This window comes from Somniosus microcephalus, chromosome 14 (assembly GCF_052327205.1).
Source record: "Somniosus microcephalus isolate GS21.2 chromosome 14, FLI_Smic_1.0, whole genome shotgun sequence".
Classification (NCBI taxonomy): domain Eukaryota; kingdom Metazoa; phylum Chordata; class Chondrichthyes; order Squaliformes; family Somniosidae; genus Somniosus; species Somniosus microcephalus.
The window spans coordinates 2,232,694-2,257,285 of NC_141000.1; the positions used below are offsets into that span (position 1 = coordinate 2,232,694).

General features: G+C 49.0%; 1 protein-coding gene across 1 annotated transcript in view; it reads left to right on the plus strand.

The window, feature by feature from the left end:
• The first annotated feature begins 2,980 nt into the window (after positions 1–2,980).
• Positions 2,981–24,592, plus strand: part of grk1a (G protein-coupled receptor kinase 1 a) — a 55,876-nt gene continuing 34,264 nt past the window's right edge. The window contains exon 1 of the mRNA XM_086006117.1: positions 2,981–3,920. Within this exon, the coding sequence (XP_085862243.1) occupies positions 3,216–3,920 (705 nt within the window). The 5' untranslated portion in view covers positions 2,981–3,215. The remainder of the gene's footprint in view (positions 3,921–24,592) is intronic.

Consider the following 24,592-nt stretch of genomic DNA (forward strand, 5'->3'; position numbering starts at 1 on the left):
GACTGGGTGGGATATTAAAGGGTGCGGGGAGTGAGGGCGAGAGTGGGATTCGACTGGGTGAGATATTAAAGGGTACGGGGAGTGAGGGGGAGAGTGGGATTAGACTGGGCGGAATATTATTGGTGCGGGGAGTGAGGGGTAGAGTGGGATTAGACTGGGGGGAATATTAAAGGGTGCGGGGAGTGAGCAGGCGAGTGGGATTAGACTGGGTGGGATATTAAAGGGTGCGGGGAGTGAGCAGGAGAGTGGGATTAGACTGGGTGAGATGTTAAAGGGTACGGGGAGTGAGGGCGAGAGTGGGATTAGACTGGGTGAGATATTAAAGGGTACGGGGAGTGAGCAGGAGAGTGGGATTAGACTGGGTGAGATATTAAAGGGTACGGGGAGTGAGGGGGAGAGTGGGATTAGACTGGGGGGAATATTATAGGGTGTGGGGAGTGAGCAGGGGAGTGGGATTAGACTGGGTGGGATATTAAAGCGTGTGGGGAGTGAGGGGAGAGTGGGATTAGACTGGGGGGAATATTATGGGTGCGGGGAGTGAGGGCGAGAGTGGGATTAGACTGGGTGGGATATTAAAGGGTGCGGGGAGTGAGGGCGAGAGTGGGATTAGACTGGGTGAGATATTAAAGGGTGCGGGGAGTGAGGGGGAGAGTGGGATTAGACTGTGTGGAATATTATGGGTGCGGGGAGTGAGGGGGCGAGTGGGATTAGACTGGGGGGAATATTAAAGGGTGCGGGGAGTGAGGGGGAGAGTGGGATTAGACTGGGTGGAATATTATGGGTGCGGGGAGTGAGGGCGAGAGTGGGATTAGACTGGGTGGAATATTATGTGTGCGGGGAGTGAGGGCGAGAGTGGGATTAGACTGGGTGAGATATTAAAGGTTACGGGGAGTGAGCAGGAGAGTGGGATTAGACTGGGTGGAATATTAAAGGGTGCGGGGAGTGAGGGCGAGAGTGGGATTTGACTGGGTGGGATATTAAAGGGTTTGGGGAGTGAGGGGGAGAGTGGGATTAGACTGGGTGGGATATTAAAGGGTGCGGGGAGTGAGGGGGAGAGTGGGATTAGACTGGGTGGGATATTAAAGGGTGCGGGGAGTGAGGGGGAGAGCGGGATTAGACTGGGTGTGATATTAAAGGGTTCGGGGAGTGAGGGGGAGAGTGGGATTAGACTGGGTGAGATATTAAAGGGTACGGGGAGTGAGGGCGAGAGTGGGATTAGACTGGGTGCGATATTAAAGGGTGCGGGGAGTGAGGGCGAGAGTGGGATTAGACTGGGTGGGATATTAAAGGGTGCGGGGAGTGAGGGCGAGAGTGGGATTCGACTGGGTGAGATATTAAAGGGTACGGGGAGTGAGGGGGAGAGTGGGATTAGACTGGGTGGAATATTATGGGTGCGGGGAGTGAGGGGGAGAGTGGGATTAGACTGGGGGGAATATTAAAGGGTGCGGGGAGTGAGCAGGCGAGTGGGATTAGACTGGGTGGGATGTTAAAGGGTACGGGGAGTGAGGGCGAGAGTGGGATTAGACTGGGTGAGATATTAAAGGGTACGGGGAGTGAGCAGGAGAGTGGGATTAGACTGGGTGAGATATTAAAGGGTACGGGGAGTGAGGGGGAGAGTGGGATTAGACTGGGGGGAATATTATAGGGTGTGGGGAGTGAGCAGGGGAGTGGGATTAGACTGGGTGGGATATTAAAGCGTGTGGGGAGTGAGGGGAGAGTGGGATTAGACTGGGGGGAGTATTATGGGTGCGGGGAGTGAGGGCGAGAGTGGGATTAGACTGGGTGGGATATTAAAGGGTGCGGGGAGTGAGGGCGAGAGTGGGATTAGGCTGGGTGAGATATTAAAGGGTGCGGGGAGTGAGGGGGAGAGTGGGATTAGACTGTGTGGAATATTATGGGTGCGGGGAGTGAGGGGGAGAGTGGGATTAGACTGGGGGGAATATTAAAGGGTGCGGGGAGTGAGGGGGAGAGTGGGATTAGACTGGGTGGAATATTATGGGTGCGGGGAGTGAGGGCGAGAGTGGGATTAGACTGGGTTGGATATTAAAGGGTACGGGGAGTGAGGGGGAGAGTGGGATTAGACTGGGTGGAATATTATGGGTGCGGGGAGTGAGGGGAGAGTGGGATTAGACTGGGTTGGATATTAAAGGGTACGGGGAGTGAGGGGGAGAGTGGGATTAGACTGGGTTGGATATTAAAGGGTACGGGGAGTGAGGGGGAGAGTGGGATTAGACTGGGTGGGATATTAAAGGGTACGGGGAGTGAGGGGGAGAGTGGGATTAGACTGGGTGGGATATTAAAGGGTGCGGGGAGTGAGGGGGAGAGTGGGATTAGACTGGGTGGGATATTAAAGGGTACGGGGAGTGAGGGGGAGAGTGGGATTAGACTGGGGGGAATACTATAGGGTGCGGGGAGTGAGGAGGAGAGTGGGATTAGACTGGGTGGGATATTAAAGGGTACGGGGAGTGAGGGGGAGAGTGGGATTAGACTGGGTTGGATATTAAAGGGTGTGGGGAGTGAGGGGGAGAGTGGGATTAGACTGGGTGGGATATTAAAGGGTACGGGGAGTGAGGGGGAGAGTGGGATTAGACTGGGTGGGATATTAAAGGGTGCGGGGAGTGAGGGGGAGAGTGGGATTAGACTGGGTGGGATATTAAAGGGTACGGGGAGTGAGGGGGAGAGTGGGATTAGACTGGGTGGGATATTAAAGGGTGCGGGGAGTGAGCAGGAGACTGGGATTGGACTGCACGGGACATTCGAGATTGATACAGATATAACATTGCAGATTGACAAAGGTATAAACAGAAGTACTCGGATGTCAGGAAGAAAGGAATTACTTGTTGTGAGAATTATTTTATAAGTGGATAATTTTTTTCCAAGATGTTGACGCAGGAATATTTCTGTTGCTGCCATTTGCCCATCAGCTCTAATACAGACGGACACAATTGGATCAGATTAAGATTAAGGGAGCTGTGAAAGTCTAACATGAATCACACTTTGACACTTTCAGCTTGGTCAGTCATGTCAGCAGGCTCATCATATTCCCTCGTATTCCCTCGGTTACTTTTATTTAATCGGATGTTGAGCAGACTGTAGTGACTGGGAGCTTCGGAATCTCAGGTGTTTTCCTGCACTGTGCTTTCGCCACAATTTTAATGTCGCCTCTCTTATATTTTTGCTTTGGTTGAAGTGAATTAAAAACAAAAGGCATCATTATGGATTTGGGGTATCTGCAGACACTCGTGGCGAACTCCGTCTATATCTCCGCTCGGGGCAGTCCAGATGGGGGCTCCAACGTCCAGATGATCCAAGATAAAAAATATCGAGCCAAACTCAAACTCCCTCACATCACGCAGTGTGAAATTCTTCAGGACCAGATTGATGTGGAGTTTGAAAGCATCTGTGTCAAACAACCCATTGGGAAGAAGTTGTTTCATCAATACTTAGAAACAGTCGATGAATACAAACCAGTCTACGAACTCTGGAAGGACATTGAGAACTACGACACAGCAGAAGATGAAGACCGGGGTCAGAAAGCTCGAAGTATTATCAGCAAGTTCTTTGAGTCAGGGGCTGAGCTTTTCTGTAGTCATTTGGATGAGAAGAGTATCTTGAGGGTCAAGGAAGACTCTGAGAATGTCAGGGAGGACCTATTCAGGGAGTGCAAAGAGGTCACCACGAAGTTCCTAAAGGACGGCCGTCCCTTTGAGAGTTATAAAGCCAGCATGTATTTCATGAGGTTCTTGCAGTGGAAGTGGCTGGAGGCTCAACCGGTTGGAAAGGACTGGTTTCTGGATTTCCGAGTCTTGGGTAAAGGAGGGTTTGGGGAGGTGTCAGCTTGTCAGATGAAGGCGACTGGGAAATTATACGCCTGCAAAAAGCTCAACAAGAAAAGACTGAAAAAAAGAAAAGGAAATCAAGTAAGATTGAATAGAGTGAATTTAGAGCCTTACTGTGATAAGAGGAATGAAATTAAGCAAATTCAAATCCTGCACAGGATGTGGGTTAGAGTAATTGGATAAAGGGGCACCATAACCTGCTGAAAGGATCATCCCAATAACCTTCATCTGAACCTGACCTAGGAACAGATTAATCCGTACCCAAGTCTTAACAACACCTGCCAGATTCTGATCGCTGTACAGTGTTTAGAGCAATCGACCCTTTAAAATACAACACACAAAGTACCAGCCCACATTTATCAGGGGAAATTATGAAGATTATTGATAAATGAAAGTAGAAATGATAATTTCCGTCGTCCTACATAATTGCTAGAATGGCACTTAGCCCAAATGAATATTGTGATCTGGACGCACAACGAAAATAATGAGTTGCAAAAAACAGTAAATCAAAAATTACTTTGAAAAATAAGATAATAAAATGGGAGCGAGAAGCTGCCTGGCCTTCCTTAGGGTCGATAGAGAGAAACTATTTCCTCAGGTGGGGGGAGTCCAGAACAAGGGGGGGGCATAACCTTAGAATTAGACCCAGGCCGTTCAGGGGTGATGTCAGGAAGCACTTCACATAAAGGGCAGTGGAAATCTGGAACTCTCTCCCTCAAAACGCTGTTACGGCTGGGGGTCAATTGAACGTTTCAAAACTGAGATTGATAGATTTTTTTTAGGCAAGGGTATTAAGGGAGTTGGAACCAAGGCGGGTAAATGGAGTTAAGATACAGATCAGCCAATGGTGGAACAGGCTCGAGGGGCTGAATGGCCTATTCCTGTTCCTATGGTCATGTGTTCCCTCCATCTGTAATGGGCTTCACCCGACTAATGCTTAATAATCAGTAGAAATCTACCCTCTGAAACCTTGAACTATCTCAGGGATGGTCATTGCCATACAGAGCAATTGTTGCAACAGCCCTGGCAGAATTATGTGTAAAGTATATTTAATCACTGAGCAAAAGCCTCCCCTACTTCTTACATAGAAACATAGAAGATAGGAGCAGGAGTAGGCCATTCGGCCCCTCGAGCCTGTTCCGCCATTTAATGAGATCATGGCTGATCATTCAAATTCAGTACCCTGTCCCTGCTTTCTCCCCATATCCCTTGATCCCTTTAGCCTCAAGAAATATATCCAACACCTTCTTGAATAAATTTAATAAGTTGGCCTCAACTGCCTTGTGTGGTAGAGAATTCCACAGGTTCACCACTCTCTGGGTGAAGAAATTCTTGATGACACTCGGGGGTCTATCCTGACTGTCGGCCGCCCATTCTGGCAGTGAAGAGTTGCCCCCACCCCATGATTTTTGAGGCCCCGGGTTCATGTAAATTTGGCAGGCGAGCTGCGGGGTGTCAAATTGCCCCCCCCCCATTGCAACTGGGGCCGGGGTGGCCACCAGCTAGCTAAGCTGCAGGGCGGGGGAGAAGGGTTGCGATCGCGGAGGAGCATTCTTGCTTTTACCTTTAGCGAGCCTATTGGGTACCATGGCCTGTGGAAGTGCTCAGAGTGAGCACTGCACAGGCTCAGACCAGCTCCGACCTAAGATGGCAATCGATATCCTATTTCCGTCATAGGGCCTGGATTTCCATATCAAAAAGGGCCTATTGCCTGAAACAGGCAGCGCCAGCGGGCGCCCCTTTCAAAATGGCGTCGGCTGTATCACCGGTGACAACGGGGCGGTAAGGCTACCGACCCCATTAACAGCAGGTGAAGGCAGCCATAATTGACCCCTTGAGATGTTAAGAGTTCTTTACATGAAAGGCCTGTTCATTTGGTGTTGTGTGAGGAGTGAGATGCCAAAGTTGCTGTCAGTTGTCCCGGGTAAAGGCAGCAATGACCCAGGACCCAGGCCTTTACGTGGATACCTGCTTAATGTCACAGCAGCAACTTTTGGGGTTTCAATGTGAGTGTTGCGAGCACCTTTGCAGCTTTAGTTGATTGTTACACATCAAATAACGTCTGTTTATTGTCAGCTGTGACTCAGTGGGCTGAGACTGAGGTCAGGAAAGGTGCCGGATAAATCAACTGGAACAGTCAGTGTCAGATCACTGGTCCGCTCCCAAGAATTCTGTCCTCCATCCACAGGGGCCATCTGTCTACTTTAGTTAGGGTTTGTGCTCATTATATTGGGGCTGAAAATGTTCAACCTGACTTTCTACAGACTTACAAAATGCAGTCAGCACCAGCAAGTGCTGCTGGCGGGAGTTGCTACTACATAGAAATGAGAATCAGGTGCCGAACAAGAGAAAGAAAAAAAGCAGCTTTCAAACCCTCAGGACGGCCCAAAACGCTTCACAGCCAATTAATGACTTTTGAAGTGGAGTCACTGTTGTGATATAGGAAATGGGGCAGCCAATTTGCGCACAGCAAGCTCCCACAAACAGCAGTGTGATAATGACCAGATCATCTGTTGGAGACCTCCCCTGCTCTCTGAATAGTGCTGTGGGATCTTTTACACGTGAGAGGGGAGACAGGGCCTCTGTTTAATATATAAAACAGAAGACGGCACCTCTGACAGTGCCGCACTCCCCTGGGTCTGTTCATATACCACACCCTCCGTCCTGGGCTTGCTCATATACCACACCCCCCTCCCCCGAGTCTACTCATATACCCCCCTCCCCCGAGTCTACTCATATACCCCACCCCCCTCCCCGAGTCTACTCATATACCCCACCCCCCTCCCCGAGTCTACTCATATACCCCACCCCCCTCCCCGAGTCTACTCATATACCCCACCCCCCTCCCCGAGTCTACTCATATACCCCACCCCCCTCCCCGAGTCTACTCATATACCCCACCCCCCTCCCCCAAGTCTGCTCATATACCCCCCTCCCCAAGTCTGCTCATATACCACACCACCCTCCCCCGAGTCTACTCATATACCCCACCCCCCTCCCCGAGTCTGCTCATATACCCCAACCCCTCCCCCGAGTCTACTCATATACCACACACCCCTCCCCGAGCCTGCTCATATACCCCACCCCCCTCCCCGAGTCTACTCATATACCCCACCACCCTCCCCGAGTCTACTCATATACCCCACCACCCTCCCCGAGCCTACTCATATACCACACCACCCTCCCCCGAGTCTACTCATATACCCCAACCCCTCCCCCGAGTCTACTCATATACCCCACCCCCCTCCCCGAGTCTACTCATATACCCCACCCCCCTCCCCGAGTCTGCTCATATACCCCAACCCCTCCCCCGAGTCTACTCATATACCACACACCCCTCCCCGAGCCTGCTCATATACCCCACCCCCCTCCCCGAGTCTACTCATATACCCCACCACCCTCCCCGAGTCTACTCATATACCCCACCACCCTCCCCGAGTCTACTCATATACCCCACCCCCCTCCCCGAGTCTACTCATATACCCCACCACCCTCCCCGAGCCTACTCATATACCCCAACCCCTCCCCCGAGTCTACTCATATACCCCACCCCCCTCCCCGAGTCTACTCATATACCCCAACCCCTTCCCCGAGTCTACTCATATACCCCACCCCCCTCCCCGAGTCTACTCATATACCCCACCCCCCTCCCCGAGTCTACTCATATACCCCACCACCCTCCCCGAGTCTACTCATATACCCCAACCCCTTCCCCGAGTCTACTCATATACCCCACCCCCTCCCTGAGTCTGCTCATATACCCCACCCTCTCCCTGAGTCTGCTCATATACCACACCCCCCTCCCCGAGTCTACTCATATACCACACCCCCCTCCCCGAGCCTGCTCATATACCCCACCCTCTCCCTGAGTCTGCTCATATACCACACCCCCTCCCTGAGTCTACTCATATACCACACCCCCCTCCCCGAGCCTGCTCATATACCCCACCCTCTCCCTGAGTCTGCTCATATACCCCACCCCCTCCCTGAGTCTGCTCATATACCACACCCCCCTCCCCGAGTCTGCTCATATACCACACCCCCTCCCCCGAGTCTGCTCATATACCACACCCCCTCCCTGAGTCTGCTCATATACCCCACACCCCTCCCTGAGTCTGCTCATATACCACACCCCCCTCCCCGAGTCTGCTCATATACCACACCCCCCTCCCCGAGCCTGCTCATATACCCCACCCTCTCCCTGAGTCTGCTCATATACCCCACCCCCTCCCTGAGTCTGCTCATATACCACACCCCCTCCCCGAGTCTGCTCATATACCACACCCCCTCCCCCGAGTCTGCTCATATACCACACCCCCTCCCTGAGTCTGCTCATATACCCCACCCCCTCCCTGAGTCTGCTCATATACCACACCCCCCTCCCCGAGTCTGCTCATATACCACACCCCCCTCCCCGAGTCTGCTCATATACCACACCCCCTCCCCCGAGTCTGCTCATATACCCCACCCCTCCCCGAGTCTGCTCATATACCCCACCCCTCCCCGAGTCTGCTCATATACCACACCCCCCTCCCCGAGTCTGCTCATATACCACACCCCCCTCCCCGAGTCTGCTCATATACCACACCCCCCTCCCCCGAGTCTACTCATATACCACACACCCCTCCCCGAGCCTGCTCATATACCCCACCCCCTCCCTGAGTCTGCTCATATACCCCACCCCCCTCCCCGAGTCTGCTCATATACCCCACCCCCTCCCCGAGTCTGCTCATATACCCCACCCCCTCCCCGAGTCTACTCATATACCACACCCCCCTCCCCGAGTCTACTCATATACCCCACCCCCCTCCCCCGAGTCTACTCATATACCCCACCCCCTCCCCGAGTCTACTCATATACCACACCCCCCTCCCCGAGTCTGCTCATATACCCCACCCCCTCCCTGAGTCTGCTCATATACCCCACCCCCCTCCCCGAGTCTACTCATATACCACACACCCCTCCCCGAGCCTGCTCATATACCACACCACCCTCCCCGAGTCTGCTCATATACCACACCCCCCTCCCCCGAGTCTACTCATATACCACCACCCCTCCCCGAGCCTGCTCATATACCCCACCCCCTCCCCGAGTCTGCTCATATACCACACCCCCCTCCCCCGAGTCTACTCATATACCACACACCCCTCCCCGAGCCTGCTCATATACCCCACCCCCTCCCCGAGTCTACTCATATACCACACTCCCCTCCCCGAGTATACTCATATACCCCACCCCCTCCCCCGAGTCTACTCATATACCACACCCCCCTCCCCCGAGTCTACTCATATACCCCACCCCCGAGTCTACTCATATACCACACCCCCCTCCCCCGAGTCTACTCATATACCCCACCCCCTCCCCCGAGTCTACTCATATACCACACCCCACTCCCCTGGGCCTGCTCATATGCCACACCCTCCGCCCCGAGAAGCTCATATACTCATCAATGGATCAGATCAAAGCTCTGCAGTCCTGCCACATCCAGTCGTGAATGGTGGTGGACCATTAAACAACTAATGGGAGGAGGAGGCTCCATGAATATCCCCATCCTCAATGATGGTTGAGCCCAGCACGAGAGTGCAAAAGACAAGGCTGAAGCGTTTGCAACATCTTCAGCCAGAAGGGCCGAGTGGATGATCCATATCGGCCTCCTCCTGAGGTCCCCACCATCACAGAAGCCAGTCTTCAGCCAATTCGATTCACTCCACGTGATATCAAGAAATGGCTGAGCGCACTGGATACTGCAAAGGCTGTGAGCCCCGACAACATCCCGGCTATCGTACTGGAGACTTGTGTTCCAGAACTAGCCGCGCCTCTAGCCAAGCTGTTCCAGTGCAGCTACAACACTGGCATCTATCCGACAATGTGGAAAACTGCCCAGGTATGTCCTGTCCACAAAAAGGACAAATCCAACCCAGCCAATTACCGTCCCATCAGTCTACTCTCAATCATCAGCAAAGTTATGGAAGGTGTCATCGATAGTGCTATCAAGTGGCACTTACTCACCTATAACCTGCTCACTGATGCCCAGTTTGAGTTCCGCCAGGACCACTTCGCTCCCGACCTCATTACAGCCTTAGTCCAAACATGGACAAAGGAGCTGAATTCCACAGGTGAGGTGAGACCGACTGCCCTTGACATCAAGGCAGCATTTGACCGAGTGTGGCATCAAGGAGCCCTAGTAAAACTGAAGTCAATGGGAATTGGGGGGTAAACTCTCCACTGGCTGGAGTCATACCTAGCACAAAGGAAGATGGTCGTGGTGGTTGGAGGTCAATCATCACAGCCCCAGGACATCGCTGCAGGAGTTCCTCAGGGCAGTGTCCTAGGCCCAACCATCTTCAGCTGCTTCATCAATGACCTTCCCTCCAACATAAGGTCAGAAATGGGGATGTTCGCTGATGACTGCACAGTGTTCAGCGCCATTCACAACTCTTCAGATAATGAAGCAGTCCATGCCCGCATGCAACAAGATCTGGACGACGTTCAGGCTTGGGCTGATAAGTGGCAGGTAACATTCACACCACAGAAGTGCCAGGCAATGACTATCTCCAACAAGCGAGAGTCTAACCACCTCCCATGACATTCAACGGCATTACCATCGCCAAATCCCCCACCATCAACATCCTGGGGGTCACCATTAACCAGAAACTTAACTGGACCAGCCACATAAATACTGGGGCAACAAGAGCAGGTCAGAGGCTGGGTATTCTGTGGCGAGTGTCTCATCTCCTGACTCCCCAAAGCCTTTCCACCTTCTACAAGGCACAAGTTAGGAGTGTGATGGAATACTCTCCACTTGCCTGGATGAGGACAGTTCCAATAACACTCAAGAAGCTCGACACCATCCAGGACAAAGCAGCCCGGTTGATTGGCACCCAATTCATAATTCACAATTCAAATCGCTTTATTGGCATGATAAGTTACATCTTATGTTGCCAAAGCATCAAAATACATTTATGGTTGAGCACATAAACGCAGTTCTATTCATACAGTGTATAAACAGGTATATCCCTGAGTGTATAAATATACATTCGCATTGTTTATATATATTTTCTTAGTTTACTGGTTGTCCCTCTGTTCATGGCAAGCTGTAACATAGTGTGCCGCCAGTGTTACACAGCTTCTCTCCTCTCCCAGTAGGAATGGGAGTTTTTGGTTGTCATTCAGATTTCTGAAATCAGGGCATATTTGTGAGAATTTTTGGTAGAAATTCTCCCTGATGCCCTGATATTTTCCGCAGGCTGTGAGGAAGTGCATCTCTGTCTCCACTACTCCCTGACTGCAGTGAGAGCATATCCTGTCTTCTCTTGGCAGCCTGGTCTGCCTGTGTCTGCCTTTTTCGATCGCTAGGCTATGTTCGCTAAGTCTGTACCTTGTCAAGGTTCTTCTCAGTTTGTTATCCTTTACCACCCCATCCACCACCTTAAACATTCACTCCCTCCACCACTGGCATAACGTGGCTAAAGTGTGTACCACCTACAAGATGCACTGCAGTAACTCGCCAAGGCTTCTTTGGCAGCACCTCCCAAACCCGCGACCTCTTCCACCTAGAAGGACAAGGGCAGCAGGCGCACGGGAACACCACCACCTCCAAGTTCCCCTCCAAGTCACGCACCATCCTGACTTAGAAAAAGATCGCCGTTCCTTCATCGTCGCTGGGTCAAAATCCAGGAACCCCCTCCCTAACAGCACTGTGGGAGTTACCATCACCACACGGACTGCAGCAGTTCAAGAAGGCGGCTCACCGCCACCTTCTCAAGGGCATTTAGGGATGGGCAATAAATGCTGGGTCTTGTAAGCAACGCCCACATCCTATGAAAGAATTAAAAAAACACACCCTCCTCCCCTGTGTCTGCTCATATACCACACCTACTTCCTTCGCTCAGTTTATTCCCCACACCCACCCTACATTCTTTTTCTTTATTATATTCTTCCATTAAAAGAGGCAGGAGTGTGAAAAATTGTGACTTTTCCCACAGGATCAACAGAAGTTGTCTATATTCCGGCGCTCCGGTTCCCTGGATGTGAACTAGTGTAGGAACAGAAATGGCATCTTTTGTCTTGATGCCAACCCTTCAGGACAGAGTGACATCTCGTGAGCTTTATAGGGTGGAGAGCAATAAATGGAAATGGTTCCAGGCTGGGGGTTGTGAATGGCTGCTGCGGGGGTGTGGGGCGTGGGGGATGGGGCAGTGCAGGGAAAGAGAAAACCAGGCAGGACACAGTCTGACAGAACAGCTGCTAATGGTGGAGCAAAGGGATTGGGAGGAGTAAGCTGGTGTTGGAGGGGAAGGGATGGTACTCACAGGCAATGGTAGATGGGGGAGATCGCTGAGGTAGGGAAGTGAAGAGATTGACGGTGAGGACGAGGATCTCAGTTAATTCATTGGGCCACGACAAGCCTGTGGATAGTTTGTTTTATTAATTTAGGGGATGTGGACATCGCCAGCAAGGCCAGTATTTATTGCACATCCCTAATTGCCCTCGAGAATACAACTGAGTGGCTTGCAGGGGCAGTTAATAATCAATAGACAAATAATAGTCAATAGAGGGTCTGGAGTCACATATAGGCCAGACCGGGTAAGGACGGTAGATTTCCTTCCCTAAAGGACATTAGTGAACCAGATGGGCTTTTACAACAATCCGATAGTTTCATGGTCATAGTTTATTTCATTAACTGAATTTAAATTCCCCAGCTGCCATGGTGGGATTTGAACTCATTCTCAGGCTCAAGCTCAGGATCACTCGCCTAGGCCTGACTGGATTACTAGTCCAGTAACAGCCGCACTGTGCTACCACACCCGACAATAGGTTATGTTACTGGACTAGGTGAGGGAATGACAGCCGTTGAGTTGTAGTTAGTGGAGGGAAGAGAACAATGGAGAAGCTGAGCTTTGAGGTGATGGGGTTTTGACAGCAGTGGGGGCAGAGATAGGGTGGAGATAGAAGCAGGCAGTCAGGTAACGATCAAATGTGAGGAAGGAAACCGAGGCTGAGGCTGAGCCGAACACCCAGAACCTTAGCCTGAGGTGGCACCTTGTGGAGGGTGATGGATGTCAAGAGGTTGGAGGCACCTGGATCTTGCTTACACAGTCTTAATTTCTGACTTGCACTTCTTGGCCTGAACATTGTCCTTTTGTTTTGTTTCCCGTTGATTAATTATTTACCTTCTTCACAGTCACCTTTGGATGATGTTCATCATCTTCCACTCTGCTTTTCGATAGCTCGGTTGACCTTGTTAGCTGTCACACCATGTTCTTTCTCTAATGCTTGTTAGTGGAACTTGAAGTGCAGCCTCTGGTAAAGTCCTGGAATTTGCGGTCCTGATGAGGGAGAACTGGCAGCGTTCGCCCACATTCCGCCTTTGAAACTGACCACAACTTCAGGATTTGGCGCATGCGCAGCTTAATGTGGGAATCCTGAAGTTGGGGTCTGTCATTCACTGCCCCCCCACAGGCTGCGCTGTGACACCGCCCCACCCCCCCCCCCCAACAGAGCCGGCAATCAGTGAAATCTCTCAAATCATTGAAACTGATGAAAACTTCAGCTCTTCCGCGGTAATACCGCTGTTAAATTCCCCACTACAAGATAGACCCAAAGGGATTAGGTGTAACTGGGGTTTTAACAGCTTATTCACTGCTAAACTAAGGTCATGGGCCTGAAAAGCTAATTTTAATTTTGTGCAGTGTCAAATTTATCCATTTTAATAAAAATTAAAATTTTTAAGAAACTTAAATTAATTTTTTTTTTTAAAGTTTGTTTATCTTTATTTCAGGTTTGTTTTTTCCCCGTGCGAGAGCCCCAATCTTTGTTTTGCTCTCTCTAACATTTATAAAAAATTTGCATTTTCGGAGCTTACCCACTTCCTGGTTCGCATTCTGTGAGAATTCTGCGTTTTGATTGGCTGCTTAGACAGCTCGTTGACGTCACAGCAGCTCTTCGCTGGGAATCCCCACTAACTTCCGTTGATTTCCATTATGCGTCGGAAAACCCGCAATTCTCGACACAGAGGTGGCGAGGTCTTTGTGGGAAGCTTACTTTGGGGCCAGTGGCGAAAGTCTTTGCTTCGCTGCTGACCACAAGTTCCGGGCCAATGATCTTGGAGCTCACTTTTCACATTCCTGGAGGACACCCTTTGTACCACACAGGACTACTGACTATCTCCAGCCCATTTACCTGCTTCTGACAAGAGACAATGGCTTCTTATATAAGGACTGATTTGTTTTATTGTCTATGCTTGTAGTCCGTTGAGTATAGAAGATTAAGGGGTGATCTAATTGAAGTGTTTAAGATGATTAAAGGGTTTGACAGGGTAGATAAAGAGAAACTATTTCCTCTGGTGGGGGGAGTCCAGAACAAGGGGGCATAACCTTAAAATTAGAGCCAGGCCGTTCAGGGGTGATGTCAGGAAGCACTTCTTCACACAAAGGGTGCTGGAAATCTGGAACTCTCTCCCCCAAAAAGCTGTTGAGGCTGGGGGTCAATTGAAAATTTCAAAACTGAGATTGATAGATTTTTGTTAGGTAAGGGTATAAAGGGTTACGGAACCAAGGTGGATAAAGGGAGTTAGGATACAGATCAGCCATGATCTAATTGAATGACAGAACAGGCTCGAGGGGCCGAATGGCCTCCTTCTGCTGCTATGTTCCCAGCACCGAGCAGGGAAGTCGGGATCTGTAAAGAGGAAAGGACAATGATTCGGGTGTAGACTCTTTGGCAGAACTGGAAAATGAACAAAAATAAGTTGCATCTAAATAGCGTCTTTAATGTAGAAAAATGCCCCAATGTGCTACACAGCAGCGTACTCGAACAAAAATGGACGCCAAGCCCCAGAAAGGGGTTTGACAACAAGCTTGGTGAAAGTGGTGGGTTATAAGGAGGATCTCACAGGAGGAGAGAGAAGTGGAGAGAGGGAGAGGTTTGGAGAAGGAATCCCAGAACATAGTGATAGGCGATTAAATATGAGATTTAGGACCAGGTCTGACACATCACTGCTGTACTGAGGGAGTGCTGCACTGTCGGAGGTGCCGTCTTTCGGATGAGACGTTAAACCGAGGCCCGGCTGCCTTCTCAGGTGGATGTAAAAGATTTCATGGCATTATTCGTACCATGTGTTCCTCCTGCTGTAACAGGGAAACATTTACAGGAAAGAGGTTCCTGGAAAAATGAATGTTTTCACCAATCGGACAGGGTTACATAGAATTACATCGGGTATACGGCACAGAAACAGGCCATTCGGCCCCACCAGTCCATGCCGGTGTTTATGTTCCACACGAGCCTCCTCCCGTCTTTCCTCATCTAACTCTATCAGCATATCCCTCGATTCCCTTCTCCCTCATATGCTTAGCTAGCCTCCCCTTAAATGCATCTATACTATTCACCTCAACCACTCCCTGTGGTAGCGAGTTCCACATTCTCACCATTCTTTGGGTAAAGAAGTTTCTTCTGAATTCCCTATTGGATTTCTTGGTGACTATCTTATATTGATGGCCTTTAGTTTTGCTCTTCCCCACAAGTGGACTCTATCTACTCTATAAAAAATTTTCATAATTTTAAAGACCTCTATTAGGTCACTCCTCAGCCTTGAGACCCAGCCTGTTCATCCTTTCCCGATATGTATACCCTCGCATTTCTGGTATCATCCTTGTAAATCTTCTCTGCACCCTCTCCAGTGCCTCTATATCCTTTTTATAATATGGCGACCAGAACTGTACGCAGTACTCCAAGTGTGGTCTAACCAAGGTTCGATACAAGTTTAGCATAACTTCTCTACTTTTCAATTCTATCCCTCTAGAAATAAACCCTAGTGGTTGGTTTGCTTTAGTTATGACCTTGCTCCAACCTGTGTCGCAACGTTTAGTGATTTGTGTATTTGTACTCCGAGATCCCTTTGCTCCTCTACCCCATTTAGATTCTTGTTTTTCAAATAATACATGACCTCCTTAATTTTCTTACCAAAATATAATACCTCACACTTATCTGTGTTGAAATTAATTGCCAATTATAATCAAGTTTATTAATATCTCCTTGTAATTTGTTGCAGTCCTCCTCAGTGTTGACTATCCCCCCAATTTGGTGTCATCCGCAAATTTAGAAATTGTGTTTTTGATTCCAAAATCTAAAGTTGGACATGCTCCTGGAGTACGGTGATCACTGTGTACAGAATGCATGGGGGTGTCGGTTGATGTACCTCAGTCACTGTGTACCGAAGGTAGGGGCAATGTTGGGTCATTTATCTCATGGTCACTGTGCATAGAAGGTAGCGGGGTGTCAGGTGATGGGTGATTTACCTCATGGGGGAAGGGGAACAGCCAGAAGTCGTGATCCATGTTGGAACCAATGACGTAGGTAGGAAAAGGGCTTCAGTCCTACAGACAGAGTTTCAGGAGCTAGGGAGGAAGTTAAGGAGCTTTGTCAAAAGCCTTACTGAAGTCCATGTAGACTACATCAACTGCACTACCCTCATCCACACACCTAGTCACCCCCTCGAAAAATTCAATCAAATTGGTTAGACATGATCTCCCCCTGACAAAGCCATGCTGACTATCCTTGATTAATCCTTGCCTCTCCAAGTGGAGACTAATTCTGTCCCTCAGAATTTTTTCCAATAATTTCCCTACCATTGATGTTAGACTCACTGGCCTGTAATTCCCTGGTTTATCCCTACTACCCTTCTTGAACAATGGTACTACATTAGCTGTCCTCCAGTCCTCTGGCACCACCCCTGTGGCCAGAGAGGTACTGAAAATTTGTGTCAGAGCCCCTGCAATCTCCTCCCTTGCCTCACACAGCAGCCTGGGATACATCTCATCTGGGCCTGGGGATTTATCCACTTTTAAGCCTGCTAAAACCGCTAGTACCTCCTCCCTCTCAATATTAATTTGTTCAAGTATATCACAATCTCCCTGCCTGATTTGTATGCCTATATCGTCCTTCTCCATAGTGAACACAGATGCAAAATATTCATTTAAAACCGCACCCACATCTTCCGGCTCTACGCACAGATTGCCACTTTGGTCCCTAATGGGCCCTACTCTTTCCCTGGTTACCCTCTTGCCCTTAATATACTTATAAAACACCTTGGGATTTTCCTTTATTTTGCCCGCCAGTGTTTTTTCATGCCCCCTCTTTGCTCTCCTAATTTTGTTTTTAAGTACCCCCCTGCACTTTCTATACTCCTCGAGGGCTTCCACTGTTTTTAGTCCTTTGTATCTGCCAAAAGCCTCCCTTTTTTTCCTAATCCATTCTTGTATATCCCTTGACATCCAATGTTCCCTGGGCTTGTTGGTCCCACCCTTGACCTTTACGGGAACATGTTGGCGTTATACTCTCTCTATTTCCTTTCTGAAAGACTCCCACTGCTCTGATGTGGATTTTCCTACAAGTAGCTGATCCCAGTCCACTTTGGCCAGATCCTGCCTTCATATTAAAATCAGCCTTCCCCCAATTTTGTACCTTTATTTCCGGTCCATCTTTGTCCTTTTCCATGACTACCTTAAATCTCACCGAATTATGGTCACTGTCACCAAAATGCTCTCCTACTGACACATCTTGCCCGGCTACATTCCCTAGAATTAGATCCCGTACCGCCTCCTCTCTTGTAGGACTTTCTACATGCTGGCTCAAAAATCTCTCCTGGATGCACTTTAAGAATTCCGTACCCTCCAAGCCTTTCACACTCTGACTATTCCAGTTAATATTGGGAAAGTTGAAATCCCCTACTAACTTGTTACTAGGAATCAATACCTTCAATTCATCTGCCTTACTCGTAAGACTCCTTGCATTAAAATAAATGCCATCCAGCCTTGCCATACTCCCATGTGACGTTACATATTTGCTCTGCCTTCCAGACTGACTTGTTTTTTCCTCTATAGTTGGCTGTGCATCACCCCCTATTATAGCTCCACTCCGTATCCCATCCCCCTGCCAAGTTAGTTTAAACCCCCCCCCCCCCCCCCAACAGTACTAGCAAACCTCCCTGCAAGGATGTTGGTCCCGTTCCGGTTCAGGTGCAACCCGTCCGACTTGTACAGGTCCCATCTTCCCCAGAAGCAGACCCAGTGACCCAGGAAACTAAAGCCCTCCCTCCTGCACCAACTCTTTAGCCACGCATTCATCTGCTCTATCCTCCTATTCCTATACTCACTAGCATGTGGCACCGGGAGTAATCCAGAGATTACAACCTTTGAGGTCCTGCTTTTTAATCTGCTACCTAGCTCCCTAAATTCTTGTTGCAGGACCTCATCCCTCTTTCTACCCATGTCGTTGGTCCCAATGTGAACCACGACCTCTGACTGTTCACCCTCCCCCTTCAGAATGCCCTGCAGCCGTTCAGTGACATCCTTGACCCTGGCACCAGGGAGGCAACATACCATCCTGGAGTCATGTCTGCAGCCACAGAAATGTCTATCTGTTCCCCTTACGATAGAATCCCCTATCACTATTGCTCTCCCACTCTTTTTCCTCCCCTCCTGTGCAGCTGATCCACTCGTAGTGCCACGGACTTGGCTCTTGCTGCATTCCCCTGAGAAACCATCTCCCCCATCAGTATCCAGAACGGAAAATCTGTCGGAGAGTGAGATGGACCCAGGGGACTCCTGCACTACCTTCCTAGTTCTTTTATTCTGTCTGGCGGTCACCCATTTCCAGTCTGCCTGTGCACTCTTTACTTGCTGTGTGACCACCTCGTTAAACGTACTATCCACGAAGATCTCAGCTTCGCGGATGCTCCACAGTGACTCCAGCCACAGCTGCAGCTCTGAAACGCGGATTTCGAGTAGCTGCAGCTGGAGACACTTCCTGCACATGTGTTCGCCCTGGACACCGAAAGTGTCCCTGACTTCCCACATAGCACAGGAGCACTCCACACAGCCGAGCTGCCCTGCCATGTCCTACCTTTAATTTACTCCCTATACTTCCTTTAAATTAAAGAATATTAAATACACTAGGGACCTTACTTCCCTTTAAACACTACTTACTCTAAACGAGAGACTTTACTTTGACTTTAACGACTGGACTGTAGAAGTACTCACCAGGTCCTACTTACCAATCAGCTCCTCCCCTGGTTGTGACGTCACTTTAGCGGTTTCGCAGTTGTTGTTGTTTGACTGCTCCCGCTCTCGGACTCTTTCCTTGGTGTAAAGTAAGAAGCAATTCTTACAGGGTGAAAAGTTAGGAAAAGCAAAGGCGAAGCAAGGAAGCTCCTCCTTCCACTCCTCACCTAACTCCCTCACTCACCCAACTCACAGCACTCTGTTTAAACTGCATTCAGTGCAAAATCGCACTTCAAAGCCTGTTTTTATAGGCCCTGAAACAAAGGAGCTTGCTGGGTTCTGCTACAGGAGAACCAGTTTAATCTAGTTTCCCTACTTAACTGCCTTCAGCTGCTCTGAATTGTAGACCTTGTATATTCCTTTATAACCCTGCTTAAAGCTGGGAAATTTAGATTTTAAACAGTAGACAGTAGCAGTAAATGTGGAGAGAGCCACACAGGCTGCGAGATTCTCAGCAGCTCAGCTCAGCTCAGCTCGGTGCTGTGTGAACGGGCTGCTCCACACCCCGGCTGCTCGCGGGGAATGCCAGTGCGGAGGGCCCAGTGCAGAAGACCCAGGGTGGAAGACCCAGAGGAGAGTGTCCTAGGCGGGGGACCCAGCACGGAGGACGCCAGGCAGGGGGCCCAGGGCAGAAGCGGAGTTGGGAGATGCTGTGGGTGAGCATGCTGCACAGTTTCTAAGGTTGAAGAACAGTCTCGGGCCCGAGTGAGTTCCAGCGGCCCCGCCTGTGCTCCGTCTGGTGGCAGCTGTGAGGCTTTGTTTTGGTGATGGGCTCGGGTTTGTGCGCCACCATTCTGGTGGAGGAAAGACAGACTGTTTCCACCTGTAGCCTGGCGCATGAGTGGCCATAAGATGGGAAAAGAGATCGGAATAAAAGTGGGAAAAAAAGGAAAATAAAAGAAAGATAGAAGAGAAAACAAAGTAACATCGGCAGGGAATACTGAGTATTTTGATGGTTGGGTCCTGTGAGCGATAACAGCAAGTAGAATAAAATTTGAGTATTCGGTCTTTTTTACGGGATTTGAGAAAGTGGTTGGCTTCTTTTCCATGGAAAAGCTGAAGACCGTGGACAAGGATTGTGACATTACATGGTTAGACGGCATCAAGTGAAAACGAGGAGTTATTAGATTGCCAATAGGACTGGCGTAGAACTGGTATTCACTTGTTTTGTTGAAGAAGTTTCTGGTTTTCTGGTTGAAAGCAGTCTACTTGAAGCTTTAATTGATTTCTGATAAGGCGATGGGACTTTGTACATTGTGGTGTTAATTAGTGTCTATGTGGAATTTACTTTGAGATTGCCCAGTAAATGGTATGTTTTATAAAAGGGAGAAAATTAAGTTAACAGGGGAAAATTAAAAGAAAGGAATAAAATAGATAACATAAATTATATTGGTAAGAAATTTATGAGTACTTCAACGGCTGGGTTCTGGATCGAACGAACGCTCGAGTGAACGCACGCCGCAGAGACAAATGATACGAACGCACGCATGCACGCACAATGGAACTTACGTTCGACCAAACGAATGAATGAACGGACGAACGAACGCACGCATGCCCGCGCGTAGACACAAATGACACGCACGCATGCATGCACGCATGATGGAACTTACGCTCGAGCGAACGAACGAACGAACGAGCGAACGAACAAGCGGATGATTGAACGATTGAATGGGTAAACGATGTCAGTAGGACTGGCGTGATACGGGTTTTTCCTTGGTTTATTGAAATAGTGGTAGTTTGTACTGTAAATATTATTGATTCATTTGTAAAATTTATCATTGCATTTATATTGTTAACCATAAAGCTGTTCTCAAGGCTTTATTTTTTTTTTCTTATTGTGATCAATGAATGTAATGGATTTACTATGTAATTGATGAGTTGTATAAGTACTGTTGTACAATAAAAAAAAAGTGAAACAAACAAAAGTTTGATTTCAGCAAACAGTTAAGACTCCCTGATTGTCAGTAACAGAAAGAAGGTGTGGGACTGTTGTTGAAAGGGGAATTGGGGTTGTGGTCATTGGTACCACAGGCGGATGATTCCATCTCAGATATCCCGAGCAGAAAGGGGCTGTTTGGTTTGCACCCTTCCTTCTGCTTCCTCCTGTACTGCGTCTTTCGCTTCCCTCTGCGAGCGGATGCTGTAAATCTAAAATAAAAGCAGAAAATGCTGGAAATACTTAGCAGGTCAGGCAGCATCTCGACCTGAGCCATTTCTCTCTCCACAGATGCTGCCTGGCCTGCTAAGTATTTTCAGCATTTTCTGTTTTCTCAGAGGCCTTCCTTTACCATTTGAAGCCTTGCAAGCATCCAGCAGCACTCCCTGCACACTTTAAAATGTTTTAACATCTATTGCACCAAGCCATTACTTCAATAAAATATTTAAAAATCCAGTCCAAAAGCTTAAATACAAACATACCTGAGAGATGTGTGTGTCCCTATAAGTAGCGCTGACAGCGCCTCTGTAGGTCTGCTGCACGCTTCTTTTTCAGAGCGAGCTTAGGACCCAGCGTTACAATCAGCGTAAATGTCGAAGTTTGCACAGTGTGGCGTCAAGTCGGCATTGTATGGCGACTGACGTCATGCTGTGCTGTTTTGCCTTTCTTGGGGCCAGCAATGCTAACGGCATTTTTTTCAAAAAACGAGCTTTAACAGAGACCAGGATGTATCCGAATTTCTAGGCCTCTACTTCTATTTATAAATAACAACAGAAAGTGCTGGAAACACTCAGCAGGTCAGGCAGCATCGAGGAGAGAGAAACAGAGTTAACGCTTCGGGTCGAACCCTTTGTCAGAACTGGAAAAGGTTCGGGAGGAGAGATTTTTAAGCAGGGGCAGGGAGGAGGGGAGGAAAGAACAAAGGGAAGGTCTGTGATAGGAAGGAAGGCGGGAGAGACTGACTGACAAAAGGGATGATAGTGCAAGGCAAAAGGAGAGGTAATGGGACAAGTAAAGAAACAAAAGATGGCTCTGGATGAGGTGCAGATGATGATGGCAGCAACATTAACAGCTACCATGTGAGGAAACAAGAGAAAAAAATATAAAGAAATACAGGGGCCAATTTATAGCCTGAAATTGTTGAACTCGATGTTGAGTCCAGAAGGCTGTAAAGTGCCTAATCGAAAGATGAGCTGCTGTTCCTCGCGCTTACGTTGAGCTTCATTGAAACAGTGTAAGAGGCCGAGGACAGAGAGATCAGAGTGGGAGTGGAGCAGAGAATTAAAGTGACAGGCAACCGGAAGCTCAGGGTCACCCTTACGGACTGAACGGAGGTGTTCCGCAAAGCGGTCGCCCAATCTGCGTTTGGTCTCCCCAATGTAGAGGAGACCACAACGTGAGCAGCGAATACAGTATATTAAATTGCAAGAAGTACAAGTAAATCGCTGTTTCACCTGGAAGGAGTGTTTGGGGCCCTGGACAGTGGGAAGGGAGGAGGTAAAAGGGCAGGTGTTGTTTGCACGGGAAGGTGCCAGGCGAAGGGGAAGGGGTGTTGGGGGTGATAGAGGAGTGGACCAGGGTGTCGCAGAGGGAGCGGTCCCTTCAGAATGCTGAAAGGGGAGGTGAGGAGAAGATGTGTTTGGTGGTGGGATCACGCAGGAGGTGGCGGAAATGGCGGAGGATGATTCGTTGAATGTGGAGGCTGGTGGGGTGAAAGGTGAGGACAAGGGGAACCCTATCGTGGTTCTGGGAGGGAGGGGCAGGGGTGAGAGCAGAAGTGTGGGAAATGGAACGAACACGGTCGAGGGCCGTGTCAACCACAGTAGAGGGGAATCCTCGGTTGAGGAATAAGGAAGACATACCGGAAGCACTGGTGTGGAAGGTGGCATCGTCAGAACAGATGCGGTGGAGACGGAGAAACTGGGAGAATGGAATAGAGTCCTTACAGGAGGCGGGGTGGGAGGAAGTGTAGTCCAGGTAGCTGTGGGAGTCGGTGGGCTTGTAGTGAATGTTGGTCAATAACCTATCCCCAGAAATGGAGACAGAGAAGTCAAGAAAGGGAAGGGAAGAGTCGGAGATGGACCATGTGAAGGTGAGGGAAGGGTGGAAATTGGAAGCAAAGTGAATGAAATTTTCTAGTTCAGGGCGAGAGCAGGAAACGGCACCGATACAGTCAGCAATGTACCCGAAAAAGAGGTGAGGGAGGGGACCCGAGTAGGACTGGAACAAGAATGTTCCATATATCCCATGAACAGGCAGGCATAGCAAGGACCCATGCGGGTACCCATAGCAACACCTTTAATTTGGAGGAAGTGAGTGGAGTCAAAGGAGAAGTAGTTCAATGTGAGAACAAGTTCAGCCAGAGGAGGGTGGTGGGTGGGCTCTACATACAAAGCCCAGGGTACTAGATGATTTATTAACTGCTTTGTTAATCTTCAAAGATCAGGTCTTTTTTGTTATTCATTCCTGGGATGTGGGCGTCGCCGGCAAGGCCAGCATTTATTGCCCATCCCTAATTGCCCTCGAGAAGGTGGTGGTGAGTTGCATTCTTGAACCGCAGAGGGCAGTTAAGAGTCAACCACATTGTGGGTCTGGAGTCACATATCGGCCAGACCGGTTAAGGACGACAGATTTCCTTCCCTAAAGGCCATTAGTGAACCAGATGGGTTTTTACGACAATCTAATAGTTTCATGGTCACCATTACTGATGCTAGCTTTTTATTCCAGATTTATCTAATTAATAATTAGTTAATTACTAATCCAGTAACATATCCACTGTGCTACCGTACCCATACCCACTGTGCACCCCCTTTAAAATTGTTCCATTTCGTTTGTATTGTCTTTCCTCATTCTTCTTACTAAAATGTATCATCTCACACTTTCCTGTGTTCAATTCCATCTGCCACGTGTCCGCCCATTCCACCAGCCTGTCTATATCCTCTTGAAGTCTATTACCATCTTCCTCGCTGTTTATTGCACTTCCAAGTTTCATGTCATCAACAGATTTTGAAATTGTGCCCTGAACCCCAAGTCCAAGTCATTAGTGTATATCAAGAAAAGCAGTGGTCCCAGAACTGAACCTTGGGGAACACCACTGTGTACCTCCCTCCAGTCCGAAAAACAGCCGTTCACCACAACTCTCTGTTTTCTGTCCCTCAGCCAGTATCCCTGCTACTGCTCCTTTTATCCCATGGGCTTCAATTTTGCTAACAAGTCTAATATGTCGTATTTTATCAAACGCCTTTTGAAAGTCCATATACACGTCAACTGCACTACCATCATCCACCCTCTCTGTTACCTCATCAAAAAACTTGATCAAGTTAGTCAAACACGATTTGCCTTTAACAAATCCGTGCTGGTTCTCCTTTATTAGTCCCTGCTTGATCAAGCGGCTGTTAATTTTCTCCCGGATTATTGTTTCTAAAAGCTTCCACACCACCGACGTTAAGCTGACATCCTGTAACTGCCAGGTCTATCCTTCTCCCCTTTTTTGAACAAGGGTGTAGCATTTGCAATCCTCCGGTCCTCTGGCACCACCCCATATCTCGATTGTGGCCAACACCTCCACAATTTCTACCCTTACTTCCCTCAGCAAGCTGGGGTGTATCCCATCCAGACCGGGTGATTCATCCACTTTAAGTACTGTGAGCCTTTCTAATACCTCCTCTTCATCTATTTTTATTTCATCCAGTGTCCCGACAACCTCCTCGTTTACTGTAGCTTTGGCAAAGTCCTTTTCCTCTTATCCTTTGCCTCAA